At 48.2% G+C, this 17,155-nt stretch overlaps 1 protein-coding gene across 1 annotated transcript; it reads right to left on the bottom strand.

Moving 5' to 3' along the window:
• Window positions 1–5,204: 5,204 nt before the first annotated feature.
• On the bottom strand, window positions 5,205–10,116 carry LOC103350920 (ral guanine nucleotide dissociation stimulator). Its single transcript, XM_051821484.2, has 6 exons — window positions 8,696–10,116; window positions 8,187–8,288; window positions 7,769–7,962; window positions 6,945–6,998; window positions 5,857–6,050; window positions 5,205–5,611 (listed from the first exon to the last, which is right to left on the bottom strand). The coding sequence occupies exons 1-6, from the start codon at window positions 8,831–8,833 to the stop codon at window positions 5,205–5,207; spliced, it is 1,089 nt and encodes a 362-aa protein (XP_051677444.2). The 5' UTR covers window positions 8,834–10,116.
• Window positions 10,117–17,155: the final 7,039 nt, after the last annotated feature.

The following is a 17,155-nucleotide window of genomic DNA, read 5'->3' as shown; positions in this document are numbered from 1 at the left end:
TGGGAGACCTGATGGAAGCTCCTGGCTCCTGGCTTTGGATGAGCTAAGCTCTGGCTGTTGTTGTCTTTTGGGGAATGAACCAGCAGAATGGAAGACCTCTCTCTCTCTCTCTCTCTGGCTCTGGCTCTACCTCTCTCTGTAACTCTGCCTTTCAAAGAAATAAAATAATTCTTTTTTAAAAAATAATTATTTATTTATTCGAGTGTCAGAGTTACACAGAGAGGCAGAGAGAGAGAGAGAGAGAGAGAGAGAGAAAGAAAGAAGGAAAGGTCTTCCACCCACTTGTTCACTCTGTACTTGGCTGCAATGGCTGGAGCTGCACCAATCTGAAGCCAGGAGCCAGGAGCCAGAAGCCAGGAGCTTCTTCCAGGTCTCCCATGTGGATACAGGGGCCCAAGGACTTGAGCCATCTTCTACTGCTTTCCCAGGCCATAGCAGAGAGCTGGAATGGAATTGGAGCAGCCGGTTCTCAACACAGTGCCCATATGGGATGCTGGCACTGAAGGCGGCGGCTTTACCCACTATGCCATGGTGCCAGCACCACGAAATGTGTTAAAAGTACAAGAATACGGGCCATGGTTGCAGCGCAGTTGGTTAAGCTACCAACTGAAACATTGGCATTCCATATCAGAGTCCTGGTTTGAGTCCCAACTGCTCTGCTTCAGATCCAGTTCCCTGATAATGCACTCACCAAGGCAGATGAAAATGGCCCAAGTGTGGATCTCTGACTCCCACGTGGGAGATCTGGATAAAGTTCTGGTTTCCTTTGTCCTGGTGCAGTCCCAGTGGTTGGAGCCATTTGGATAGTGAGTCAGCAGATGGAAGAACTCTCCCTCTCTCTCTATCTTTCCATCTCTCCCTCTTTCTGTCACTCTGCCTTTCAAATAGATAATTTTTGAATAGGATTTCAATAAAATTAAAAAAATAATTGGTTCATGAGAGTTCTAAGAGCTGCAGGGATGTTAAGCATTGGTCTGATCATAACCTGCAAGGAACACTTTCTAGACTGAGGATTGTCATCCCAGCTTTAATGTTTTTCTTGTTTTCCTTTTGTCCGTGGGAGCACTACGTTACCTGCAGGAGCACTTTTGGGGTTTCTGGTTTGAGCAGGATCTAAAATTACCAAATAGTCTATTTAGGGCATTGAAAAAATTAGTTAGCCAGATACTTTAGTTATAAGGAGCTGAGTTACACTTGGGATCCTCTTACCTCAGCGTTCTACAAATAAGCAATCCTTACATTTCCAAATACCTTTCTTGGATAGTATCTTCCCACTCTCCTCTCCTGTGTTATCTTGGTATCACTACACAGTGACACCAGCGCTGGCACCCTCTCTCCCAGAGAGAGGATGTGCTGATCTTGGCTGTCCCACACCAGTGGACTCCTCTGACCTCCACATGGAGGACCTAAGGGCTGTCTTCCCTCCTCCTAATTTGGAGTCTTGGGAGGGGCAGAGCCACTCCCACACAGAAGTTGAGCATGAGGGATACCAGGGTCACTGGCTGGCCCACAAGTAGGGACAAATGTCAATACGGGAAGGGCCTGGTGGTAATTCAGGGCTGTTCTCAGCTGTAAGCCTCTGTATGACTGTGACCTGCCCATTGGTTTCCCTGAGACCTACCAAGTATGCTTTGGAAAGAAATTCTCTGCTCACACAAGTTCAAGTGGGTCCTTGCCATTGCAGCTGAGAAGGTGACCTGGTGCCTACACATTAAAGTGCTCATCATAATTTGCTGTCTTCCCCCTAGAGAAGTTTCCTGCATGACAAGAAGGAGGTCCTTGCTAGCAGGGAGAGAAATCAGGCTGCCCTCCTGCTTCCTGGGCACAGTGTCCAGATGGTATTCTGAGAGCTCTGTCAGGACGCATTAGGGGTTCAGTGGGGCCTTCCTCTGTCCCGTGGTTCCTTCCCAGGCATTGTGGGAGCTGCCACTGCTGACTTGTCCACCTCCCTCTAACTCTCAGGGGTTACTCTCAGTGTCCCTGCAGCTCCTACTTCCCCAACAGGCCTCAACTGGAGGAAGAGACTCAACCTGAAGGCAGCACTTTGGAAATGTGTGCAATTTGAAGTTTGACTTCTAGGCATCCATACTAAATGTAGATATTCACAAAGGCACGAGTGCCCTTCAGCATAATCTGGGAATGGAAAATTGATAGAGCCCAGTATGTTTTTTAATATATTTATTTATTTTAAAGAGTTACACAGAGAGAGGAGAGGCAGAGAAAGAGAGGTCTTCCATCCGATGGTTCACTCCCCAACTGGCCGCAATGGCTGGAGCTGCACTGATCCGCAGCCAAGAGCCAGGAGCTTCTTCCTGGTCTCCCATGCAGGTGCATGGGCCCAAGAACTTGGGCCATCTTCTGCTTTCCCAGGCCACAGCAGAGAGCTGTATTGGAAGTGGAGCAGCTGGGTCTCAAACGGGCACCCATAGAGGATGCCGGCACTCAGGCAAGGGTGTTAACCCACTGCACCACAGTGCCGACCCTGACAGAGTCCAGGATTGCACAGCAGGGTCTGCTGAGTGAGTTGTGTGGCTGATGAAGGTGCACAAGGGACAGGAAACCAACTGTTTTCACCCCAAGCTGACAGGAGATGACAGAAGAACACATGGCCTGGGTGTGTCCCCATCCAGGTAAGACACACAGACCTGAATCTCAGGGTGAGGCTGGGAAGGAGAAGGACCTCACAGAGTGGGCAACACTTGTGGGTGAAGGGACCACATCATCCTTTATTTCATTTTGCAGTTAAGCTGGACTGCTTGTTTTACTCTATTAAATAGTTCTTAGTTCTCTCTGTGTCAGAAATGCTATAAAATTCAGGCTAGCTAATCAACTTGAATTTCATAATAGGTGAAGTGTGTGGATAGCTGCTAACACAATGCATTGTTCTTTTTATAACCACAAAATGTGATTATTTTTGTATATACTGAGATAACAATTCAAGGTTATAGAAAATATTTTGAAAGTTCCCACCAGCAGACTGGAGTGCTGAGTGCTCCCTGTCTTCTCTCCTCTGCCCCTGCCCCCCTTCATTCTGCCTCTCAAATCAATATTTTAAAAATAGAAACAACACTTGATTCCAGCAAGTTCTAAGTGTCCCTGGGATATGAACCATGAGTCTGGACATGGCCTGAATGGAACACTTTCTCGTTTGAGGATGGTCTCCTAGCTTTTAATGTTTTTTTGTTTTTCTTTTGGCTACAAAAGCACTTATTTTCTTATCTAGCTCTCATGTCATAGGAAAATATTTCCTATTTTAAGATTGTGAAAATATTTCTTGTTGATAATTTATTTTTTAACATACAAGCTTTGATTTCTAAAGGATATTCTTTTTTTTCTTTTTCTTTTTTTTTTATTTAATGAGCATAAATTTCCAAAGTACAGCTTATGGACCACAATAGCCTCCTCCCCGCCGTGTCTACCCTCCCACCCACAACGCTCCCCTCTCCCACTCCCTCTCCCCTTCCCCTTCACATCATGATTTTCAATTTTCTTTATATACAGAAGATCAATTTAGCGTATGTTAAGTAAAGATTTCCACATTTTGCTCTCACACAGAAACACAAAGTGTAAAATACTATTTGAGTACTAGTTATAGCATTAATTAAATACCTAAGAGTAATTGTGTATTAATTACAGAGTTCAACCAATAGTTTTAAGTGGAATATAAAATGCATCTTTTGTATTGTTGTGGCTTCCCCCCCGACCTCCCTCCCTCCCGTGGCTCTCCCCTCACCCACTCCCTCTCCCATCCCGCCCTTCATCATGTTTCATTTTCAATTACCTTCATATATTGAAGATCAACTTAGTATATACTAAGCAGGTATTTCAACACACAACCGAACCAGGTATAGGGTATTATTCGACTAGTAGTGCTGTTTTTGAGTTTCATAGTTAAACATATTAAGGACAGAGATCCTGCATGGGGAGCATGAACCCAGTGACTCCCGTTGTTGATTTAACAATTAGCACTCTTATTTATGATGTCAGCAATCACCCGAGACTCTTGCTATGAGCTGTCTAGGCTATGGAAGCCCCTTGAGTTCAGCAACTCTGAATTTGTTTAGTCAAGGCCATATCACAGTGGAGGTTCCTTCCTCCCTTCAGAGAAAGGCACCTCTCTCCTTGATGGCCTGATCCTTCTGCTGGGGTGTTGTTCACCAGGATCCTTTATTTAGATTGTTTTTTGCCACCGTGTCATGGCTTTCCATGCCTGTGAGACTCTCGTGGACCTTTTAGTCAGATCCGAATGTCCCAAGGGTTGATTCTGAGGCAGGAGTGCTGTTTTGGGCATTTGCCATTCTATGAGTCTGCTGTGTGTTCTGCTTCCCCCACAGGATCATTCTCTCCCTTTTGATTCTATCTTTCATTATTTGCTTACACTGGTCTTATTTGTGTAATCTCTTTGACACTTACCCTATCTTTTTGATCGATTGTGTATTTATATTTGTCACTTTACCAAGTGTGCTGGCATTGGTACCTGCCTCCTTGGTAAGGTTGAGTTGAAATCCCCTGGCACATTTCCAGTTCCACCGTTGGAGGTAGGTCTGAGTGAGTATGTGCCGTCCTATATACAGGATATTCTTTTTAAATTATTTTGGTTAAAACAAAGACATATGAGCCAGTGTTGTAGCATTAACAGGTTAATCTGCTGCCTGCAAATCCAGCATCCCATATGGGTGCCAGTTTGAGTTCCGGCTGTTCCATGTCTGATGCAGCTCCTGCTAATGCACCTGAGAAAGCAGTAGAGGATGGCCCAAGAACCTGGGACCCTGTGTCCACATGGGAGACCTGGAAAAAGCTCCTGGCTTTGGCCTGGTCCAGCCCTGGCCATCGCTGCCTTTTGAGAAAAGAGCCAGATGAAGGAGGACATCTTTCTCTCTCCCTCTCTCTCTCTCTGCTTTTCAAATAAAAATAAGTCTTTAAAGAAAATAAAGGAATGTAACCAGCAGGTTTTCTATGAAGTGGCAAGAAACGACAAGCCATTTTCTGTGTTAGTACATGGATACGTGACATCCATTGTAGATACAGGTGTGAAGACAGAGAGTGAAGAGTTTACCAGGGACTAGGGATGGATGGTTGAAGTCAATGATTTGGGGAGTACAGATGGCTGAAAAGTTCGAGAGTGACACAGTGGTGATGGACACACAGCATTAATTAAAGTGGTTGCCACAGAATATCTTAAAAAGTTAAAATAGGAAATTTTATTAAAAGTGAATTTTATAGTATACAGAATAGTAATTTCTTATGCGGAGGTAAAGGAGAAAGATGAACATTACTACATATTGTGTAGTAAGGGAGGGGGCTGTGAGCGCTGGCCCAGGGACAGGTGCCAGCTGTGGAGCTGCAAAGAGCTCAAGCTCTTGGGACTCAGCAACAGGTGTTTCCTGCCCAGAAGGTTGCAGTAGATCAGAGTCTACGGTGGGGTCTAGATCTGAATCTGCGGCATTCGCTGGCTCTGCAGTGGGAGCTGCTGCCAGAGTGGGGTCTGGTGTGAGCTCCCTGGAGGTTTCCAGAGCTGGTGTGTGAGCCTGTTCTGGCTGTGGAGCTCCATCTGGCAACAGAGATGGAGGTGGCACAAGCTCTTGTTGTGGAATTGGAGCTTCCGCTGGCCCTGGAATCACAGGAGGAGAACATATCAGCAGCAGGCCTGACTTTTCCTGTGCCTTCCAGAGACAAAACATTGTCTCTGACTCTCAGGGAAGCCTTTGACCCAAATTCTGCTTCCTGAATGACTTTCAGGAAGTTGATCCCTTGTTGCTCCTAGACCCGCCCCTGGTTCTGGAAGCTTTTCTGAGTGTGACCCAAACTCTTCACCTCCCCGTGTATCTCACATGCACTCATCTCCGTCCTGCTCACCCTCTAGTTCTGCCTCAGTGGGCTCCGGGTGCTGCAATCGTCCCAGGAGGAGTTGCACACGGTGCCCCAGCTCTGAGTCACGCAGGAGGAGCTGTGCATAGTCCAGCAGCACGTGCAGACTGGTGTACTGCGGGGGATGATCGAAATCTTCCGGGTATTGCTCCAGCCAGGTGGCCAGGATGGACGAGATAGCACTGGGGGAGGCAGGTGGGCAGTCCAGTGAGAGGCCTGGCCCTTTCAGGCTGCACCATTTTCCCAAGATACAGGTGGGGCTTCAGTGCCTCCCATAGCTCTGACCCAGCTCATGCCACTGGTAAACAGCCAGGATAGAGCCCTGGTGCCTTAAGGGAGACTGACAAATGGCCATATGAGAGGGAGCCCTTGACCTTGGTGTCACCACATTTCCCTTTACAGTGAAATCTGATGCACGCTGTTGTCTGTGTCTTGTCCTCCCTAGAGTGCCAGCACCACAAATGCAGAGTCAGAGGTTATGAGCTTGGTTCACTCACTCTCTGGCACTCAGTAGGTGCTACCTAAGTAACTGAAGCAGGAGGAAGCAAGGAGGGCAACCTCTGTCCCAGGCTCCTGAGGCCTGTGCTACTATCCTCAAATGTTAGTGCTGACAGCACAGTGAATGGGTCTGCTCTTCCAGTGCTGCTCATGTCCCATAGGGGCCTGAGCCCTGGGTACTGGCTGCAACTTCTGAGCACCCATCACACCTCACTGTGGGACTGCAGCCATATTTGTGAGCAGGATGCCCCCACTCCGACTTTGGGTCCCATGATGGACTGATGGTGAAAGCAGGTTTGGATGAGAGGTGGTGGTGCTGGATTCCCTCAGGGCTTTATCTTGTCCTCCCGCTACCCCTCCATGTCCCACAGTGCCTGTGGCCCAGTCCCAGCTCTCTGGCAGCTTCATTCCTACAGGGTACCACACAGACCTCAGCTCTGCAAGAGCATCACAGGATGTTCAGATCCAAGGCTCCTTCTAGTTGCATGCAACCCACAGACCCCACACTTCCAGCCCAATGTCATCAAAACTGTCATAAAAAAAAATTGGGTCCCTCCACCTCCACCACACCCACTCACTGTTTGACTGCATCCTGGAGTACACCTTCATCAGTAGGAGGGAACCATGGGAACCTAGAGAGGCAAGGACGGTATCACATTGGTCACACTGTGGGCACCCCCTGTCCACTGAACATGTCTGAGTCCACCAAGAAGGGAAGTCCAGCAGGGACTGGGGCCTGTCCTGTGCTGTGCATCAAGGTCACTGCCTAGAAAGGTCCTGCAGATCATGTGACTTCATGGCCACCATGGCAGAAAAACTCCATCCTGGTTGTTCCAAAGGAAGCTGAATAGGTCTGCAGTCCTCCTGCCCTCATCACATATCCCTGGTCTAGTTCAACCCCAAAACACCTGGATGGAATCTGGACCCTGCTCAACAAATACAGAAACAGCTTAACCTTGCATGGGCATTTGGCACAGTGTTATGTCACTTGAAATGCCCCCTTCCCATATCCAAGCTGCTGGGTTGGAGTCTTCATTCCAATTTCAATCCAGGGCCCTGTGAATGTGCAGCCTTGTGGAGAGGTTTTAACTCAGTCCTGGGGTCCCTATCACCCATGTAGGAGGTCTGTATTGACTTCTTGGTTTTTGACTACAGTCTCTCCTAGCTCATCTCTTCAGGCAAATTCTGTAGTGGAACAGCAGATGGAAGAATTTTTACTCCCTGTCCCTCTCTCAAAGGAATAAGTGAAAAAAATGTATTCAACCGTTCAGCTCAATTTCAGAGAATCATAAAGGGCTATAGCAAGAACTCCCTTTCAAGGAGGGGAAAATAATGAGAAGAAGGTGGGGTGAGCTTGCCAAGACTCACAGCTAGGGGTGGCCTGGAGATTGAGAAGACTGACCTTCCTAACAGTGCGTTCAGCACCTGCCCGGTGGTGGCAAAAGCTCTGTAGCTTCTCAGGAAGGCGGGAACATACGAGGGCTCAAAGCCCAGGAAGGCAGGCACCAGGTGGTCCACCAGCTTCTGCAGCGTGTCCTCCCGCGCCCTCCACCCAACGTGGACATCATACTCGATCAGGTTAGATGGCTTCTTCACCTAGGTTAGAATGAGGGACACACAGTCAGTGCAAGCTCCAGGAGCCACCAGAAGTGTAGGAGCTGGAGTTCAGACCAATGCCAAAGCCGTCATTGATTATTGTCCTGCATCGCACTGATGGCACTATGCTGACCCCACCCCACACCCATCTAAAAGCCCTGAGAAGCAAGCACGTGGGGTGGCATCGGGGCCAGGATGTGGAACCCCTCTGCACTCCTACTCACCCTGGGCCAACAGCGGCCTCTGTTGGCCTCCTGTCTCTCCATGCGGGAGATGGAGTACAGGACCTTGTTCAGCAACTTCTGACCTCTGTTGTGCTTGGAGCTCTGGAAAGACAGTGCCCGGCAGGTGCAGAGCAAGCATCAGGGCCCAGCCTGGTCCCTTTCCCTCTGTTTCTGCCCTCGGGACCTCCTCTTCTCCTGACCACATGGACCTTGCGTCACAGAAAACCCCCTAGAGGATGGGGCATGCTGGCATGCGGGATGTGAAATAACATCTGGGCAGTTGTGAGTGCCCAGATGATTTCTTCCTGCTCTGCCAGCCATGACCTGAAGTGTGAAGGTGACAGGACCACCAGGTTAAGGCCTCCCAGCCTGACCACCACCTACCCATGATAGGCCCTCCCCTCACATATTATTTCCCCCTCCCCAATAAAGGTGTTTTGGGGCAGCCCAGGTGCTTTCACCATGAAGTCCTGGCCTGAACAGCTCTGTCCTGGGTGGTCCTGAGTTACCTGTGCTTGCCGTGTGCTACAAGGCTGGGGGTGGTGGGGGTAAGGTGAGAACCAACGTCGAAATTGCTGCCACAACCCCTCATCACGTGGGTTTCTCGGGCCATGGCCTCGAGAAGTGGGAACACAGCAAGAGAACATCTTGTTCTGTCAAGCGTCTCTCACCAAATGAGCTGGGCAGGGGCCTCTCTCTAGAATGTTCGTGCCTGGTTACCGGGGTTACAGGATCTGTTGTGGCCTGTCACTAAGTGGCACGGTTACAGTTGGGGCTTCCTTATCTCACCCCTCTTCTCCCATAAGAAGTCCCCAAACCACCCTGGGAGCAAATGTATTCCCACCCTGCTGTCCCATGCTGTCTCTGTTTCTCTACCCAGTGACACCAGTGCCCCCTCCGAGCAGGGCCTATGGTCTTCCTGGGTGCTACCACAGTCACAGACACATGCAACCTTATTTCCAGCCCCTGTCTTTCACCAGGGTTGAACCCTGAATCAGTTACTGTGCCTCTCGGGACATTTCCAGTCTCAGAGCAGCAGAGTGGGATCATTCTAGAATCTACTCTAGGGATGTCATCAGCTATACAAGGGACAATACTGAGTGAGCCTATGGCTGGTGTCCTATGTATCTAATGCAAAAAGTAGAGCTAAATACAGAAGAGGGTGTCAGGTCACTTGGGATACAGGGTCTTTGACTCATTCGTGGGACGTGCACATGGTTCACCAATCCCCTTTTTGTCTGATGATTTCAAAGTAGCCTGGACAACTGAAAAGCAGACCTGATTCCTGTTATGTGAGCTTGGCATTATCCACCTTCCTTCCTTTGCATCAGTTCTCTGACTGCGTCATTAGTGGCTTGAATTGATCAAATCAGATATTGTCCTCCCAGACCTTCCAGTGTGTTCTCTTCTTCTTTAGGCCTAGACCTTAGTACCTGCCATCGACTTGTGTGTGGAACAGAATTAGGTTTGTAATGATTTGTTTGTTTGCACAGCAGAGAGAGAAGGGGAGCTAGAGATCTTGTATCCACTGGTTTACTCCACAAAGGGCTGCAAGAGCCAGCTCTGGGCCAGGCTGAAGGCAGGAGCCAGGGCCCTCATCTGGGACTCCCATGTGGTTGGCAGGGATCCAAGCACTTGGGCCATCTTCTGCTGCCTTCCTAGGCACATGAGCAGGAAGCTGAATCAGAGGCGGACTAATCAGGACTCAAACCAGGTTTCTATGTGGGATGCAGGTGGTGAAATTGATGGCTCAATCCAGGCCACCAAAACTGGCACAGTGGGCAGACTTCTAGCAGCTCCCAGCTCCCCTCACCTCCTGGTGCAGTTTCCCATGTAGTCCCCGTCCTGAAGTTTGTATTCAGCTAGGGACTCTCTTCTAGTCGATAGGATGAGATGTCATCTGCGAGATTTAGATGTGATGTGATTGCAACTAAAGCCTTTCTCTTCTCAGTTCTTCTCTCTCCTCTCCTCCTCATGTCTTTCCCCTCCCCTCCTTCATCCTCCTCCTCTTCCCTCTTTCTGCCCACCCTCTGTTAGTCCCCTGCCCTTAGAGATGACTGTGTTATCTGCTGCTTTTGAGAAACCCGTGTGGCACAGAACCCTGCAGGGAAGCAGAGGGCGGGGAACTCTGTGCTCAGTCCACACTAAATACTGCCAGTCCCCCTAAATCCTTCCCTACTTGAACTTCTGTTGAGGCCACAGCCCCTACACCTGAGAGCCACTGTAGCAGAAGCCCTGGGGTATCACTGGACTTGTGGGGAGGTGAAATCATGAGCTCATCACAGTTGTTGTAAATGGACACAGTGGAGTTGATGGTTTCTGAGGGCAGTGCACCAGCCCCAGAGTCAGCTTTGGCTCCACTCCATCCTCTCCTCCTCCCTGTCCAAGCTCTTAGTCCCACTGGCCACCTTCCTAACCTCCTCTCTGGGCAAACTCACTTCTGCACTGGAATCTACACAGTGGAGCCTCCCCAGCACACTGCTTTCAGCGTTGTGCAGAGCGGGCTCCTCTTCTCGTCTGCCCCAGCGTAACTGTCCCTAAGAATAGACCTTTCAGATCCCCCATGAAGTGGCTCAGCACTCTTGCAGAGCCCTCACTGAGTACGTTACAGCACTTGCTCTTTGATTCCTGCTATTTTTATTATGAAGATTTTGTCTCTCTCTCCTTGCAGACTATGAGCTTCTGGAAGGCAGGAGCCAGGATGGTCTTTCTCAGTTGGACCCCAGGACTGACTTTGCTGGAAACAAGGTGAATGCTCAGGGCTCACCACAGCTGAAGCAGGAATGTTGGAAATGTTTGGGGCACAGGCAAGGCCTCCCCTTGGAGCACCTGGGTGGAGCTGGGCTGGTGAACATGGACCAAAGTGCACACAGGGTCTGTCTTTGCCCCGGAAAGCAGGGGCCTAATCCACAGTGCAGAGTCTTGGTGCTGGGCACCAAGATTCCTCCAGATGCATCCCATGAAGCCCCTCTCTGCCACAGACAGGAAGTTGATGAGCAACAGTTTGCCACATGGACTGGGGCTATGTAAAACTCCCCCAGGGAGAAACTGAGGTGCCGTGACAATTGCAGGTGGACCCAGAAGAGTGCAAGGTGACATGCTGGTGCCTCAGATTCATACAAGTCACCCACGCCCTTTTGTCTGCTGACAGAATTCTGTGTCATAGAAAGGAGGTGTCTGGTCCAAGGTCACAGGCTGATTCAAGGTAATGTGGTGCTTTTGTTGGGATTTACTTTGCCTACATGTTGCACAGCCTCAGGATCAGAGAATCAGTCTGACTGGCAAGTGATTCATGAGACTGATAGGTTGTCATTCTCATGTCTCTTGAAGGTCAAGGTGACCAAGCCCAGCTCAGTAGATGTGAATATTAGGACTGTATGGGATTTGCAGAGGGAGGGCAAATGGAGCCTACACAGCTGTGCAATCCCCTTGTCCTTCCTTCTGTCCTCATGCCCATCCTCTGAAATGTAGCCATCCTGAGCCCTCCTCCACAACTCTCTGTAGGAGAAAGAACACCCCCAGCTCCATCCTGTGCCACAGGGATTGTGGGTACATATAGGGATGTTCCCAGACTCTGAACTCCAAGCTGAAGAGGAGGGATGAGCTTCTGTGGGGGTGTCTGGATGCTGAGTTACCTACCACAGCCTCTGGTTTTTGGTGTTTGCTCTTTTCTGGAAAAGGGAGGGAGTCTAAGCAGGACACCTCAGTGGGAACGGAGCTCTCCATTCCCAGGCAGAATGACAGGAGCCACTGTATTCTCTCCCTTGCCTGTATCTTGTCAGGGGCCCTTTTTTTTAATAATTTTTTTTCATTCATTTGACAAGTAGAGTTATAGACTGTGAGACAGAGGCAAAGAGAAAGGTCTTCCTTCCATTGGTTCACCCCCCAAATGGCTACTATTGTTAGCACTGCGCTGATCCGAAGCCAGGAACCAGGTTCTTCTTCCTGGTCTCCCATGTGGGTACAGGGCTCAAGCACTTGGGACATCCTCTGCTGCCCTCCTGGGCCACAGCATAGGGCTGGAGTTGAAGAAGAGAAATCGGGACTAGAGCCTGGCCCCCATATGGGATGCCAGCACTGCTGGCGGAGGATTAACCTACTGTGCCACAGCTCCAGCCTTGTCAGGGGCTCTTAAGAAATCCTTATCTGTACCCTCCATGGCCTGGTGCAGGTGCAGGTTTGTGTACTGGATACAGACAGTTGTGCCTACTGTGGGTCCAGATGGAATCTCTGGAAAGAGGCAGAGAGTTTGGCTCCACAAGTTTTTTACCAGTGGACACTTTTAACCCATGTTGGAATTTATGACTAAAATTAATCTATACCAATAAGCTGATAAGAGTAGAATGGAACATGTTAAAAAATTTATCATTGACGAGGAGTTGTTAGGAGGAAAATATTTTAAGAATAATTTTGATAAATACTGTGTAAGCAGGACAATAGAAAATACAAAAATAATGATTTCTTTAGAATATATTCAAAGAATCTGCAGGCATGAAATTAGTATATGTCCAGAATTCTCATTCCTCATATAATACACAAATGAACTTAATGAAACATTTTCAGCAAAAGTAAAATAGAAAAGTACAAAGACTCACAACTTTTTTGACGGAGCCATATTTTAAGAAAAACATTTAGGTGTTTAAGAACCTTGTTACAGTTTGCTGCAAAAAAATTCTCTCAACAATTTCTAAAAATATTGATAGAATCCTGTTTCACTGTTTATTAACCAAAGATTATAAACCTATTGAATTTCTCTGGGAATAAAGTTTGGGTCCCAGTGGGAGGGTCCCACAGGAAAAGCCAAGTAGACTTTGTCATTGTCACTGTGCTGAGTGATGCTCCTTCTGTTACTCCCATGATCAACTTCCTAAGCAGATGGAAGAGCCAGGTCTTGGTCCCTTAGCAAATAACCTGCCTCCCTCCTGATTTTTGGCCATGTAAGAGCACACTAGGGCCACCCAGCAGTGTGGCAGATGTGCAGGTTGAGGGGCAGCTGTCCTGCCTGTGCTCATTCCTGAGCCTGAGTTCTTCCACAGAGCACCTCCCCCATCCCCGTCTGCACACAGCTGCAGGAGAACAGCACATGGAGCAATGCAGGCGGGAGCGTTTTCCTGCTTTACATCAGTTGCATTTGCGCTCCTTGCACAGGAACAGGTCATGTGACACATACAGCACGTAGGATGCTGGGGATTTAATTCCAGCTGTGTCCCAGGAAGGGGTGAATGCATTTCCAACTGGTGTCAGAGTACTCTGCAAGAGGAACTCTTTAAGGTGTGTTGTGCTCCTCACATCTTCACTGATTGTCTACGATGTGCCAGACTCCATGCTTCCGTGTGGACAGGGAGCTGAGTCAGCAGTGTCCATTCCTGGGAGAAGCTCCCATGCTAAAGAAGGAGGTCAGACAGGGTGTGAGGTGTAAATGCATCAAGTGAATGTGGCCTGTAGGTGAATGAATGTTCTCCATTGTGAGGGTGTATTCCCGTGTCCTGAGTCTATAATAAAATACCTGAGATAAGGTTCTGAACAGAGAAAAGAGGCTGATTCTGTTCACACTTGAGACAGAAAGTCCAGGCAGGATGGTCTAACAATGCAAGGGTCACAATCAGTAGTAACCCAGGGATGTGCTTGGGTTTCATACTGTTTCCATTAATCAGGCACACACAGCTGTGATGCAGACCACTTATTCTCAACACACTCCTTCCACTGGACATGCATGTTCAGCAAGAGAGCAACTTTGTCTCTCTTTTCTCTCTGCAACCAGGAAATATTAAGGACTTAAGGAAATATTAAGAAATATCACTGAAATACTGCAGATGGGAAAACAATTATTGACTCAGCCGTAAAAATGACAAAACAAAGATTGTCTTATAGGAGGTACTCCTAAGAAATTAATCTAAGAGGATTTGGAATTGAACCTAGAGTAAGCCTGTGTAGATGTCTGCAAGTTTGAATGTCTTCTCATCAACAGAACTGTGGAGCTCGAAGCATTCCTGTCATTTCCCCAGACAACCACGAGAGGGCAGAGCAGGACTACTTATGACAGTGGAGCCATTGCAGAAGGGTAGGTGAGCTCTCTTCAGATTAGGGTTACAGCTTCAGAGAACTTTAGAAGAAACATCTCTGTGCCATTATTCTCCAATGTAAGAAACAAATCAAAGGTAATGCACTAACAGGAGGATGGACTCTGAGGCACGCAGACAGGGAAATGGCATTGCCCTGTGGCCTCCATACAGATCTGCCCTCCTGCTGTCCATCCATGTCATAAATTCTCCCCATCAAAAATGTGTTTGGATGACCAGATGGTGTTGTCGAGTGTCATCTTGTGGCTTCTTCTTTGTGAAGGGAATCCCTGGTAGCCTGTGATGTGTTCCTCAGACAGTGGAACAGAGCTGAAAGGATGGGACACAGGGCAGGTAATGGGCAGGAGGGCTCAGGGCACAGCCTGCAGGGTTTGAACTCTTCATAGTTAGCACAGCCAAGGTCTAGTGCACACCAGCTGAAGTCCCCAGTGCACAGACTTTTCTCTTCCCTGGGGGAACTTCACCAAAATCACTTAGATTCGAATAGCATGTGCAAAATACCTACAACACATTTGAAGGAGTCTAATGCTTTCTGTTACAATCCTGGGTCTCCCTCCCCAGATGATCAGTGTCCAGACAGCAGAGTTTACCCCTTGCTCAGGCCATGTCCCAGGCCCCCCACTCAGCAGCAGATGTGCAAGAGCTTCCCATTGCTCTTGGGTGCATGCATCTGGACAGGAGATCTGTCAGGCTGGGGAATACTTTGTGAATCAGGACCTGAACTTGGGCAGCCTGGATGTAAGGTCCCAAATCCATGCTTCTTGGTGACCTTCCAGGCTCTTTATCCCTGATTCCCTTCCCACTGCATCCCCCAGACATGAGGCCCTTGCTGCCAGCTGTTTCCCACAATCCTCATCCTGCTGTGACTGCTGTTTAATCTGTCCCCTTGGGTATCCATACTCTGTGTGCACATTGGGTGTCATGGGACAGCTCAGATCCCCCTGAGTAGCCCATTGGATGTCCCTACCCTAGTTGATCTGCCTTCACCTGCTGTTGTTTCCTTGTATGGACTAGATAGCAGCGTCACCTGAACCCTATGTAAGCCTTAGCTGCAGTAAGCTGACTTGGGGACCACACATGCAGCTTTTAAAGCATCTTATTGGCTCATGCATTTCAGAGTGCTTTGCAGAGGCAGGTACCCTTCACCTAAAAAAGTCAGCCTATACATTTTGACCTACATGGTTTACATGTCTCAGCCTACTTTTCTTCTAAGGACAACATCCAATTCCCTCGGCTGAGCAATTAGTAGCAATTTTGTGTTTTCTTTCTGAGTTTCTTGTACTGAAGCTTTGTACAGCAAGCAGACCAGGCTACATCCTCGCATGTGGAAGCTGGACACTTCTCCAGTTTCTGTGCTGTGTGTGGCACCAGGGGGTGGATGCATCTCCACTTGTTTGGGAGATGTAGTTTACAACACATTGTTGATATTCTTTCTTGATCAAATGGAATGAAGCTTAGTCCATTTCTCAGGTGGCATTGGTATTTGTAAATCCCAAGCAGTGCTTTGACAAAACAGAGTTTGTACTCAATGATGTTTCTTAAGCAAAGTGTAAGCATCAAGGTTCTGAGGACCTCAGCAGTCAGAGAAGCAGCTATTGCAGTGCCTATGGGCAAATACTGCCCTTGAGGAAGAATGGGTTCTAGAAAAGTGAAGAGGGCAGTCTTGTGAAGAAGAGAAACAAAAGCATTGCACAGGGTCAGCGCTGTGGCTCACTTGGTTAATCCTCCGCCTGCAGCGCTGGCATCCCATATGGGCGCCGGGTTCTAGTCCCAGTCCTAGTCCCAGTTGCTCCTCTTCCAGTCCAGCTCTCTGCTGTGGCCCGGGAAGGCAGTGGAGGATGGCCCAAGTGTTTGGGCCCTGCACCTGCCTGGGAGACCAGGAGAAGCACCTGGCTTCTGGCTTTGTATCAGCATAGCTCAGGCCGTGACGGCCATTAGGGTGGTGAACCAATGGAAGGAAGACCTTTCTCTCTGTCTCTCTCTCTCACTGTCTAACTCTATCTGTCAAATAAAAATTTAAAAAAAGCATTGCACGTACTCTGGATTCAAAAAGAACACCTAAGAGCAACTGGCTACTTGCAGTTAAGTTACACTTATTTTTAACAGCACGAGAAAGGCTAGTAATGTTTACTACATGTGTTTTACTTCAAAGAGCTGTAGGGCCAGCTTTGTTTTTCTAATAAGTATGGTTAAGGAGGCAGGTTTAAAATGTTCATAATGAATCTGCACAGTGGTTTGCCACATTTAAATTGCATCACATATTGTGTAGTATTTCTCCTGCTCTGGGTTTACTTTCAGAATATGAACAAGCTGACCATCTCTTCCACCATTTCAAAGTAGTTAACCATGAAGTTCATTTTTAAAGCTTTGTGTATTTGAAAACTGGAGTTACACTGAAAGTGGGAGTAACAGAGAGAGAGAGAGAGAGAGAAAGAGAGAGAGAGATCTTCTGTCTGCTGGTTCACTTTCCTAGATGGCCTGAACTACTAGAACTGGGCCAGTCCAGAGCCAGGAGCTTCTTGCTGGTCTCCCACATGGGTGGCAGAGCCCCAAGTACTTAGTCCATCTTCCACTGCCTTTCCCAGGCCTCCATAATGGATCTGGAACAGAACTGGGACTGAATCCAGCATCCAAATGGGAATCAGGCATTGAGAGCAGTAGCTTTCCATTATGCTACAGTGCCAGCCCCTAACAATGAAACTCTAACTTGCACACCCATATAATTGATTGAGTAATGACCCCTGCTTTTTAAAAAAATATTCATTTATTTGAGAGGAAGAGTTAGGCAGAGAGAGAGAAAGGTTTTCCATCCACTGGTCCACTCCCCAAATATCTTCACTGGCCAGAGCTGGGCCAATCTGGAGCCAGGATCTTCTTCCAGGACTCCCA

This window comes from Oryctolagus cuniculus, chromosome 13 (assembly GCF_964237555.1).
Source record: "Oryctolagus cuniculus chromosome 13, mOryCun1.1, whole genome shotgun sequence".
In the NCBI taxonomy this organism is placed as follows: domain Eukaryota; kingdom Metazoa; phylum Chordata; class Mammalia; order Lagomorpha; family Leporidae; genus Oryctolagus; species Oryctolagus cuniculus.
The sequence above is the reverse complement of the archived record's forward strand: the minus strand, read 5'-3'. Positions and strand labels throughout refer to the sequence as shown.